At 48.1% G+C, this 12,430-nt stretch overlaps 1 protein-coding gene across 2 annotated transcripts in view; it reads right to left on the bottom strand.

The window, feature by feature from the left end:
* Positions 1 to 507: 507 nt before the first annotated feature.
* Positions 508 to 12,430, bottom strand: part of RASGRF1 (Ras protein specific guanine nucleotide releasing factor 1) — a 102,524-nt gene continuing 90,601 nt past the window's right edge. For both annotated transcript variants that reach the window (XM_043922500.1, XM_043922503.1), the window contains exons 25-27: positions 7,885 to 8,002; positions 5,259 to 5,327; positions 508 to 1,838 (exon numbers count right to left, since the gene is read on the bottom strand). In XM_043922500.1, coding sequence (XP_043778435.1) covers positions 1,746 to 1,838; positions 5,259 to 5,327; positions 7,885 to 8,002 — 280 coding nt within the window. In that variant the 3' untranslated portion in view covers positions 508 to 1,745. The remainder of the gene's footprint in view (positions 1,839 to 5,258; positions 5,328 to 7,884; positions 8,003 to 12,430) is intronic.

Genomic DNA, 12,430 nt, shown 5'->3' on the forward strand with positions numbered 1-12,430 from the left:
TCCTGAGACAACTACAACCCACCTCTCCAGACACTCCTTCCCCAGCAGCCGATGCAGGGGGTGCAGGTTCCATCCCTGGTCAGAGAACCAAGATCCTCACCTCACAAGGGACCCCAAGCAAGGACCACCAGTTGGACCCAGACAACCCACAGAATTGTATAAAACTGTTTTCAGCCATTAAGTTTTGGAGCTATTTGTTCCTGCTACAATAGAAAACTGCAACAGTCTCCCTTATCAGACTATGTTGTTGTTGTTCAGTTGCTTAGTTTTGTTTGACTCCTTGCAACCCCATGGATTGTAGCACACCAGGCTTCCCTTGTCTTCCATTATCCCCCAGAGTTTGCTCAAATTCATGCTCTTTGACATCAGACTATGAGTTCCCCCAAAAAGCAGGAATGGGTGCCCTGACGACTCCAGACCTCTGGTCTGAGTCCAGAGGCTGAGAAGGACCAAGTGTTCATCAAACATTCCTCGAGTGAATAAATGAAACCCATCAAAATTCCACCGTTCACCCTGAGATAGAATAGATTTATTAGCAAGAGGTAATCAGGAAACATATATTTTTACAAAAATGGAAATTGTTTTCCAAACAAGCTGTAAGTTGAAATATTATAGGACTTGAAATAGAATTCTCATACCACTAGGTATTGCTTACAGCAAAAGTTGTCTGTTTGTCGGAGTGGAGCATGCCTGCCACTTCAGAGTTGACCTGTGTTTTCTATACTGTACAATGTAAAAAATAGATGGTAGTATTCACAGAATAAGCACTACGGTACTATATTCCTGCTAGAAGGCATTTAGACAGGACTACAGTATATGCAATAAAAACACTTGGTTATTGAGTTTCTAAATCTACAGTGTGGTACTATTTTTCACAAGGCATACAGACTGGGAGCATCTCAACGTAAGCTTTGTCGTGACCATTAGGCGGCTCAAAGAGGAAAAGTGACATTTTTCACGTGTTCCCGACTTGCAGAGGATGCTGGCCGCCTTCGGCAAAGCCGACACGACTTGGTGTTGTGATTCTGTTTTCCTCGGGAAGTTCTGGGGCCTTGTCCAGGGTTACGGAGACTGATGGTCATGCCCCCTGGTGCTATTTCCAGAACCAGGAGCGGCATGGCGCCTGAACGAGGCGGTGGCCTTGGGGGCTGTTGTGGGGCGTGGTTCTCAGCGGACAGGACCCTCTTCCCTCTGGGTCACTGGGAGGTGCGGAGTTTGGAGACCTGCGATTTGGGCTGGAAAAGCTGCTCTGGAAATCGGCGTCACCATCAGCAGGAAGATTTGTCAATGACCAGACTCCGGGGTATGGTTCCCCCTCCCGCCTCCCCCCACCCCCCACCCAGTTATCACAACTACATGGAACATGCCGGAGGATGTTGCCTGGCCAACTCAGCCCAGGGGCCTGGGCTGGGGACAGACAGAAGCAGGACAGGTGCCTAAGAGTCGTGTATGTGCGGGTCTGTTTTCCCTTCGGAGAAGAGTAAGAGGCCGGGAAGGACAGACTGAAAGGACGGTTGATGAAAAGAACCAGGCACTGCAGGAGACGAGGGGTGGGGCGGGCAGACCAAGTCTTAAACGGTGCAGAAATTCATATTCTGATTCTATGGGAATCTAAGAACAAGAACGGATTTGTTTCTTGGAGAAGCACATACTAAAGAAGAAAACCCAGAGAAACCAAACGACTATGTACAGTATCATATAGCACATGTCCATGGGAGCGGCTGGATCTGGGCTGTGTACCGGCTTCAGGTGGGGAGTTTTGGTTCTATTCGGAGGGAAGACTCGTAGAGGCTTTCTTCATCCATTACAAAAGATTGGTCCAGTAAATACTGGGTTACCTGAGGAAAGGAAAAGAGAAGAAGGAATGCAACGTGATGCAATCTCCATAATATACTAGGTGGTCACTGAGTGTCTCCCAGGAATCAGGCAGCATCAAGGAGAGAGGGGCATCAGGCTTGCACATGAGGCAAAAATGCATTAAAAACAATGCGTGTTTTTAATGTTTATGATTTTGCTTCTTTATTATTATTGTTTTTTGGCTGCACTACAAGGCATGTGGGATCTTAATTCGTCAACCAGGATTGAACCTGTGTCCCCTTCATTGGAAGGCGGACTCTTAACCACTGGACCACCATTGAAGTCCCTGTTGCGTCTTAATACTATTTTTTAGTATTGTCTTAATTTTTTGTCTTCATAGTAATAGAAAATCACATATGGTCAAAATTACTCTTGACCACCATTCCTGTGGTTGAGTGTTAGAAGACATATTTTAGGCTCATATCAAAAAATTGTCTATATCTATGGGACTTGCCTGGTGGTCCAGTGGCTAAGACTTCACACCCCCAAGGCAAGGGGCTGGGGTTCCATCTCAGTTGGGGAACTAGATCCCTACCTGCTGCAACTAAGAGTCCAAGTGCTGCTGCTAAAGATCCTTCATGGTGCAACAAAGACCCGGTGCAGCCAAATAAATAGATATTTCAAAATATAATAATCTCTATCTATGGGCTTCCCTGGTGGCTTAGCTGGTAAAGAATCCGCCTGCAATGTGGGAGACCTGCAAAGATCCCCTGAAGAAGGGAACAGCTACCCACTCCAGTATTCTGGCCTGGAGAATTCCATGGACTGTATAGTCCATGGGGTCGCAAAGAGTTGGATATGAATGAACAGCTTTCACATTCACATTCACATCTATATCTACATATCTAAAATGTCGATTGTAGCATCTAGGCCGTGGATGTACAGGTGTTCAGAGTTCTTTCATGCATGTGTGCTCAGTTGCTTCAGCTGTGTCTGACTCTTTGTGACCCTATGGACTGTAGTCCGCCAGGCTCCTCTGTCCATGGGATTCTGTAGGCAAGAATACTGGAGTGGGTTATCATTTCCAACTCCAGAAACAGTTCTTTCAGCGTTTCCATATGTTGGAAAAATGTTCTTAAACATCGGGATTACGGAGCATGAGAGAGAATCCCCCAGGAGCCGACTGTGGAAGCTGAGGCTGTGTGAGAAAGGAGGCTCCCTGTTCTTCTCCTCACGAGGCTCACTCCAGGGCAAAATCTCAGAGTGGAAAATCAGAAAGAGTCACCACATGGATTAAACTATTCTCTTTACTCCATGTGCCCCACTTCACCCAGCTCCTGAGTGCTTTGCTGGACTCCTGCATGTTAAATGTACAATGAGAGATCAGAGCCCACATCTCACAGGTAGACCCCTACCCTTCATGAAGAATCTCTTCAAGGCTCAGCGGTGGCTCAGATGGTAAAGAATCTGTCTGCAACATAGGAGATCTGGGGTCCACCCCTGGGTCAGAAAGATCCCCTGGAGAAGAGAATGGCAACCCACTCCAGTATTCTTGCCTGGAGAACTCCATGGACAGAGTAGTCTGGCAGGCTACAGTCCATGGGGTCAGAAAGAGTGGAACAAGACTGAGCAACTAAACACTTTCACGTTTCCAAGTTTCAGTGACTTGTCAGTTGTTTGGAGCTGAAGGTTCACGTTTTTCCACAGATACTTAGATCAGGATGAAGAAAACAATTTCATTTCTTAGTATGTAATTGGGAACCTTCTGATAGCTGCAGGAGAAAAATCAAGTCCTTGTGAGCTTCTTTGCTAGTTGACCTTCTGCTACTGTGAGGGACTGACCTGGCTGTCTAGGATGCTGACCATTAGTCACCAATGAAAAGGTTACTGTGTCTGATTAATGGCTCTCAACCAGCACCTCCAGGAAGATGACCTCAGATTTCATGTCTAGACGAACTCTGATAAAGACGTGGCAATATTACAGCTATGGGAAATAGACCAGACTTTTATTTTTTTCTGTCTTTTAAAAAATTACTTATTTTTATTTCTTGGCCATGCCATGTAGCATGTGGGATCTTAGTACCCCAACCAGGGATCAAACCCATGCCTCCTGAAGTAGAAGGGCAGAGTCTTAACCACTGGACCACCATGGAAGTCCCAGGACCAGACTTTTATATCTAGTTAGTAGCTTCATACGAACAGTTCTTTATAGAGCACAAAATCTCAACCCTCCAAATATACTGGAAGTCAGCAGACTGGTCAGTTTTCTCCATCATGAGCATTTGTTTCCCTAAGAGTGTTGCTTCTGTTGAGACTGGCAGCAAACACCACCACTGCAAAGCTGTTAACAGAAGGAGCCTGAAGGGCATGCTTAGTATGCTTAAGTCTCTTCAGCTGTGTGCCTCTCTTTGCAACCCATGGATTGTAGCCCGTCAGGCTCTTCTGTCCAAGGGATTTCCCAGGCAAGAATACTGGAGTGGGCTGTCATTTCCTTCTCCAAGTCTAAAGGGCAGTAACATTTATTTGTTTTGCATATTGGGGCTCAAGGGCAAGTTTAAGAAGGGGGCAAAGGCCTAATACAGTGCCTGGTACCTGGTATGTGTTCAATAAGCACTTGCCAAATCAAAGAATGAGTGAATGACAAGGAAAAAGCGGCACACTTGATTAAGGTTTCTCTTCTCCCTGTGGCTATCAGCTATAAGACAGAGTGAGTTCATGGAACCTGGCAGGAGACAGCGCAAGTCTATCACAAAGGAGTACATGCATGTTCAGTAGTGTTCGACTCTTTATGACCTCATGGACTGTAGCCCACAAGGCTCCTCTGTCCATGGGATTTCCCAGGCAAGAAAACTGGACTGGGTTGCTGTTTCCTCCTCCAGGGGATCTTACCGATCCAGGGATTGAACCCAAATCTCTTAGGTCTCCTGCACTGGCAGGCAGATTCTTTACCACTGAGCCATGTGGGAAGCCCCAAAGAAATATGTGCATGTGTATAGCCTACTAACAGAGTAAAAAAAAAGTTTTGTTGTGCTTGCAAACATACACAAAGAATGAGTGATGCGGTTGGCGTTGGGAGGGGAACTTACTTGGAGGCTGGGGGACTTTCTGCTGGGTGCCCTTTCTAGCTGTGAATTTTGAAACTGGTGAGCATTTCAAAAAGATGTGGTAAACACGGCTCTCTTGCCTCCAGGGAGACCAGGCATGATTCTAAGCCATCCTGTGGCAGGTAAAGATCAGATGGGAGCTATGGGATGAACAGAAGCTCTGTCTGAAGGAGGGGGAACTCGTGGTGGGTCAGGGGACAGGACACAGGGAGGAGGGCTTCCTGGAAGAGTGGGGCCCAGGGAACTCAAGGCAGAAAATGCTTGGGTTTGGAGGGGGAGGGGAAGAGGCAGGAAGAAGGGGGTGCTGCCACAGCACTCATGAGAAATCAGAAGTGACTGCAAATGCTGCCAGCTCACCTTTGCTTGGTGCTCGATCTTGTAGGCAGTTTGTTGAAACTGGCGGATCTCTCGGATGATGTGAGATATCTGCAGGAAGGAAGGAGAGTTTTAAATATTTATTTTAACTTATATTTATTATTTATTTTGCTGTGCCAGGTCTTAGTTGCCACATGTGGGATCTAGTTCCCTGACCAGGGATCAAACCTGTGTCTCTTGCATTGGGAGCATGGAGTCTTAGCCACTGGGCCACCAGAGAAGTCCCAGGAAGGCGAGTTTTAGAAACAATTTGCTCCTAGTACCACCCCTGGACCCCCTCCCCCTGCAGAACAGAAGGGACATCAATAGCCATCAACTCAGCCTCTTAATTCACCTCCTGGGAGATGCTACTGAAGCATCATGATTTTCCTTATACCAGCAACCTGCCTCAAAGGCTGATCCTTGGTGAGAATCAATAAATCTATAGGTTATAAGGGGTAACACAGATTATCTATCCTTATCTGACTTATTTCACCAAGCACAATATCCTCGAGGTCCATCCACGTTGCTGCAAATGGCAGAACCTCATTCAATTTATTTATTTATTGAAGTATAGCTGATGCACATTATTATATAAGTTATAGGTGCACAGTACGGTGATTTACAATTTATTTTTTATTTTTTATTTTTTTGTGATTTACAATTTTTAAAGGTTATAATCCATTTGTAGCTATTATAAAATACTGGTTACATTCCCTGTGTTGTACAATATATCCTTATAGCTTATTTTATACATAACATTTTGTACCTCTTAGAACTTCATTCTTTTTTAGGGCTGAATAACATTTCAGCATATGTGTGTGCGTGTGTGTATATATATAAATATATATGTATGTACACATACATACATATACATATACACACCACATCTTCTTTTGGAGAAGGAAATGGCAACCCACTCCAGAATTCTTGGAAATTCGATGGACAGAGGAGCCTGGTGGGCTAGAGTCCATGGGGTCGCAAGAGGCAGAAAGGAGTTAGTGATTAAACCACCACCACCACCACCACCACATCTTCTTTATCCATTCATATAATCTATAAAAACACTGAATCATTATGTCATGTACGTGAAACTATCACAGTATTGTAAATCAACTATACTTCAATAAAAAGATGCATATTTGAAATGTAAAACATATATTCAGCCAGATCACACTAAAGATGATGAAAATTATTTTAAAGACTCACAGATAATATAGTAAGAGAAAATTACCATTTTCTTTAAGTAGTGAAAATAAATGAGTGATTTTATTGCTAAAAAAAAATCCTGATGACCTTGATGCTGGGAAAGATTGAGGGCAGGAAGAGAAGGGGGTGGCAGAGGATGAGATGGTTAGATAGCACCACTGACTCAATGGGCTTGAGTTCGAGTGAACTCCGGGAGACGGTGAAGGACAGGGAAACCTGGTGTGCTGCAGTCCATGGGGTCACAAAGAGTCAGACACGACTTAAGGACTGAACAACAACAAAAATTACAGTATGTGATTGAGAGAGAAACACATCACTTGATCAGTGGTGCCAGCTTATCCAACATCCTAAAACGTCTCCCCTCAACTCCAGCAACAGCTAAAGGCCACTGTCCATGTGCCCATGTTGTGAAAGACCACACAATGTCTCCCCATCCTGCCACTAGGACAGTGCTGCCAACTTGCCCTTGATAGAGAAATCTTACCAATTAAACAAAACCTTAGGAGGAAGCCCAGGACACAGAACCAATACAAAAAGAGGCTCTCTGGCTGGAGACAGCAGGGGAGAAGGATGGGTACAAACAAGGCTCCCTGCTGGAAAGGGGTCTTCATCTCCCCTCCCAGGTCCTAGACTTCCCTGGGGAAACTGGAAACCTACTTGCTTAGGAGGTGTTGCAGAAATGATTCTGCTGCGGCCACATAAAGCAAGGGCTTATTTAGGACTTCCCTCATGGTCCAGTGGTTAAGAATCCGCCTGTCAATTCAGGGGACACAGGTTTGATCCCTGGTCTGGAAAGATCCCACATTCCTCGGGGCAAATATGCCCATGTGCCACAACTGCTGAGCCTGTGCTTAGAGCCTGTGAGCTGCAACTACTGGAGCCCGTGTGCCTGAGAACATGTGCTCTGCAGCAAGAGAAGCCACTGCGATGGGACGCCTGTGCACCGCAACCAGAGAAAACCCATGTGTAGCAATGAAGACCCAACACAGTCAAAAATAAATAAAATAAAGTTAAAAAAAAAAAAAAAGTGCTTATCTGAACGACACTGGATGGGCTTGGAATAAAGATACACCTTTTGGAGTCAGACAGAGCCCCAGACCCGGCCCTGCCCTTTACTTAGGGGTGATCTTGGGCTGGTCCTGGATCACTCCCAGCTTCAGCTTGCTCCCCTGTGAAGTAGACAACACCCACTCCTCAGCCTATAGGCCTTAGAGGAGGGGATGGAGGTACAGCTGGCTCAGGGCAGGCCAATGCTAACTGCCACTTAAGGGGGTGTCTCTTCTTACAGGAGGAGCTGGGCTCAGGCTCCCTGCCAGTTGGCCAGGCCTGGAGGCCTGCTCCTGGAGGCAGAGCTCCGGTGGGCCCGGGCTCGGTTTTGATGTCCCCCTGCCCCTGCCCCCCTCTGCTGCGGGGAACTCACCATTCTCATCTTGGAGAAGTTGACCAGGCCGTCCTCCGTGTAGTTGGGCGTACCCTCTTCGATGAAGGCCAGGTCAGTGAGGTACATCCCCAGGTAAGGGACACAGGGCGGGTCGCAACTTTGAAGCAAACGGCATTGACAGAGGTTTTTCACTTAAAACGCTGGCGCCTCTCCCAAGAACAGACACACCCCTGTGGATCGCTCGCTTTGCTGGACGGAAAGGGGTTTCTATTCGCCAACAGTTAACAGTAGCGCTTGGGCCTGAATTACCAGCTGGGCGAGAGGGTCGGTCCTCCAGATGGTGGGGGTGACATGGTGCCAGCTGGGGCTTCTCCCTTTCCCTCTGGTCCTCCCACCCCAAGCCTGAAGGTCCCCCTCTACCTGTCTGCTCCCCCTCCCAGACGGAGTCCTGGGGCTTGGCCACCAGCCCCCGCCAGGCTCTCCTTTCTGTCTCTCCCCTGGAACGCTCCATCACAACCCCATCCCAGAATCATGTCCTGGGGGTGCCTTGTTGCGCCACCCCCATTCCCGCCAGTCACCCCAGCACTCGCTCCCCGAGATGTCTCTGCCTTTGTTTCTCGCCCCACTGGGACCTCTGCCCACCCAGGCACTGAGCTACCAGCATAGAAAGCGCTGCTCTCTGAGATCTCCATCCTGGATGTGGTCTGCGTGGGGGTTGACGGCCTTTGTGGGGGACGGACCAGGCCTCTCTGATCTGTGGCTCTGAAGCAGGATTCCAGTCACTGGTCCTTCATGCTCCGTCTGGTGCCTCTTACGGGGTGCTGGGTCAGGGGCTGATGCTGTGATGGCTCTGGTGGTCACTCTGCCCCGGCAGAGCTCCTTATAACTCCCTCGAGGGACTCCCCACACAGTGCTCTACAGACTCCTCTCAGTTCAGCACACAGCCACAGCGACCCTCCTTTCAAGCCCATCTCACCTCTGTCTCCTGGTGGCAACTCTGCCTCTCCAGAGGGGGTCAAGACAGGGAGGATGGTAGAGCAAGGACAGAACCTGGTCTCAGTCCCCTGTCTGCTTGATGTGTGACCCTGAGCCATATCTTTCCCTCTGGTCCTCAGGCTCCCCTGTACAACAGCGCTCACATTAGCTGAGACAATTTTAGGTGATTTGAGAGTTGATTTTAGGTGATGCTCAGACACTGTTTAGATAAATTGATTCATATGATGATAAACATTTGATTTTCACCCCCACCACCCAGCATCATGAGTATCAGCATCATGGTTTTGACATTTCCTAACACCTGCCATTTCCCTCACTCTTTTTCTTTTTTGAACAAACACTAACAGGACTCATTAAGGATCAGAACCTTGGCATACATCAGGATCTGGTAAGAATTTAATAACATTGTTTTGTTTTCACTGTATTTATTTTTTATGGTAACCATGTATATTTATGGCAAAGACGCTGGTTTCCCATTTGCTGTCATGATAGTTTTTCTTATTTAAATAAAGAAAATAAATTTAAATATTTATTTCTGGGAAATAGTTAATCTAAAGGAGACTATTAAGTACAAGCACATACAGCTGACACATGAGTATGGCAAAGTCTTAAAGGAGGTGGATTTTTGGAGTTTGAGAAACAGTGGAGAGGAGAAATATTATTTGAACTGTCGGTCTTGACTCATGGGTGTTAAAATCAATTTGGTGAGTGTTGATCAGATTTTTTTAAAAGTTTTAAAAAAGAGAGAATAGGGAATATCTGAGTTCATTGCACGGTCTAAAATTGCTTTGAGACATTTTTGTCCCTGTTAGGTATATATGCGTTTGTATACAGGGTAACAATGTCAAATATAATTTTATTTTTTTCTTTACTGCAGGTTGTAAAAAAGGAAAAAAAAAAAAGCAAGAATCATGCTGTCACCGGCAGACCTCTCTCAGTCCTTCCAGCCATTAATAGTCCATGATTGTTATCGGGTGGGCCAAAAAGTTTGTTCCGGTTTTTAACATCTTATGGAAAAACCAGAATCATCTTTTTGGCCAACCCAATACATGCTTGGTTTTCCATCAAACTCCAAATCTGAAGCACAGGCTGGTGGATATGATGGAGAAAGAGTTCAAAGGTCTGAGAAGCCACTCTGGGGCTGGAGGGCTGACTGGTGGGTTCTGGGGGTGCTCCACTCCTCCTGCCCTTGGTGGGCACCAGGCAGCCTGGAGAGCTTGAAGGGCCTCTTATCTCAGACGGAGGCAGAGGGAAGGCCAAGTGACTGCTCGCTGACTGTGAATGACTGAAGGAAGCAGGATGTTTCTGAATGCCTCACGGGGTCCTGACCACCCAGATCAGTGAAAAAATGTCTGGGGTCCTCAGGCCACTCGGTGATTTCCCTGAATGATTTACAGGGGGTTATGTTCTAGGTGTGGAAAGATGATGGGTGGGCAATTTAGTCACTTGCATGTGGCACCGCCAGTCCCGGACTCTGTTCTTGTTCATCACCTGCATAGTGAGGGGCTTTAGGGAACAGCACACTTCATTCAGTCATGTACACACACACACACCCTGCCCCAGAGTCCAGAGCCATGAGGGAAATATATGGTGTTGTCAGAGTGGCCAGAGTAGGGGGCGGTGGGGGCAGAGAAGGCTGGAGGAGGGCCCCCAAAGGGCAGTACTGTGTGGACACAGACCGTGCTGAGCATCTGAGTATACCGGGAAGCACACTGGGGGCTTCGTGTGGGCAAAACACCCAATGTGCGGCTAGCTTTTAACTCTCCACGTGGGCATCTGGCCTGTCGGGTGGGGTCCAACCTTGCCTTGCATCAGGGCCTGGCCAACAAGGCTATTATGGGCGGGGGCAGAGCCCTCACATGCCTGTACCTGACGTTCTAGGGAGCAGAAAGAAAGTGCCCACCCCCCAGTCTAAAAGCTGCTTCTGGTTTCCCAGGCAGCACCTAGACATGCATGCCAACACCTGGTGACTCCTGGCACCTTGATCTTATCTATGATCGTTTGGGGCCCCCAAGCCTGACGTTCTGCCAAGAAATTCCTGATGATGTCAAAGGGGATGAAAGAAATGAGCTGGCACCAGTGACTGAAAGCAAGATGCAGCTGCCTGATGGGGTTCTCCACCGAACCCCAGGAAAGGGGTGGTGACAAGCAGGGGTCACCCTCTGCTCCATCCCCCACCCCCACCCCTGGCTGTGGGATGGACTGCCCTCTCTTACAAGTGTCCAGTCTGGGATCTCCTCTCTTTCTCAAGGAGGGGATGAGGGACATCATGGGCTGGGTTGGAATCCCTGGGGTCAGGACCAACAGTTCTGGTATGTGGTGCAGGGAAATCAGGTCCTCAGATTTTGGGGAAATTTTTTTTGGTAATGGATTGGGAGTGGGGTGGGGCTCAGAACCCAACGTTGATTTTTGCCATCTGGATTCTACCTGCTCTGTAGTTTCATGAGCAAGAGACTGGGCTTCGCTCTGTGGCCACAGGCTGAAAATAAAGATGCAAACAGATATTTGTTCTAGTTGGAGCCCCTGAAACTCCAGGACTGTGGATCCATCACATCCACGTACATAGATGGATGTCCGCACCATCAGGAGGTCGCATGGGGTGGCCTGCTGCTCAGCCAGCAGACTTGCTCCCCCAGAGTTGTTTCCATCCTCCACTTAGGGGAATAGAGGGGAAGGGCTGTGACAGGAGCAGCGAGAGCCTGCCTCCTGCGTGCCCTCCACAGGCATCCTATTCAAACTAAAGACAGATGTGCCAATGAGCAAGCATCTGCTGGGTTAAGATTACACAGATGGGCAAAGCTGGAACTGGCCTCTCAAGAGCTTGTGACCAAATTTTACAACAAAATGTTTTGAGTGGAGCTGTGGGCAGCTTCTGGTCACTTGGTGGATGATAGGAGGGGACAATCTTGTGGTTTTCACCAGGGTGTGGTTTGAGGAAGGAGAAGGGGGAGATCACGTCCATGTGGGGGCATTGGGGCAGCGGACTGATGGGGTGCACACAGCAAGCCTTGTAGGTGGCCCAGGAGATATTTAAGAGAGTAGCTGGGGACAGGAGGTAGGATTTGGGGGTGCAGTCTTGGCTGGTAAAGCTAAAAGGCCATGTGCTAGCCTGGGTGCTGCACAAGGCTGTATATTATGATGACAGACTCAAAAGGACACCCGGGACATCAGAACAGGTCTGAGGACCCATGGACCCACACGGTGAGGCCCATCATGAGCTCCTTGTCTGGGCAACACACCAACTGTGCCCACCCACCACCTCATGCCCTCTGACCTCTGCCCCCCGCCTGGTGAGATGACCCCCAAGTCTTCACATACTGCTGCTTTATGCGTAAATCTTGGTGCTTCCGGATTAAAGGGGGATAAACACATGTCCCAATCTGTCCTTCCCCTGCCTGGCTTGGCCTGCATCTCCGTAAGGCAGGAACCTGGTTTGCATAAAGGTCTCAGTGGCCAGAATGCCTGAAGGCCACCTGTGCCCTGCATGGCTGGGTGAAGAGGCATCTAGGAGAGGCACTTACACAAGCCCACGGGGAACCTAAAAGAGGGGAGACAGTCAGGATGGGGACGCAGACAGAATGGGGACCAC

The sequence above is a fragment of the Cervus elaphus genome, chromosome 13, assembly GCF_910594005.1.
Source record: "Cervus elaphus chromosome 13, mCerEla1.1, whole genome shotgun sequence".
Taxonomy (NCBI): domain Eukaryota; kingdom Metazoa; phylum Chordata; class Mammalia; order Artiodactyla; family Cervidae; genus Cervus; species Cervus elaphus.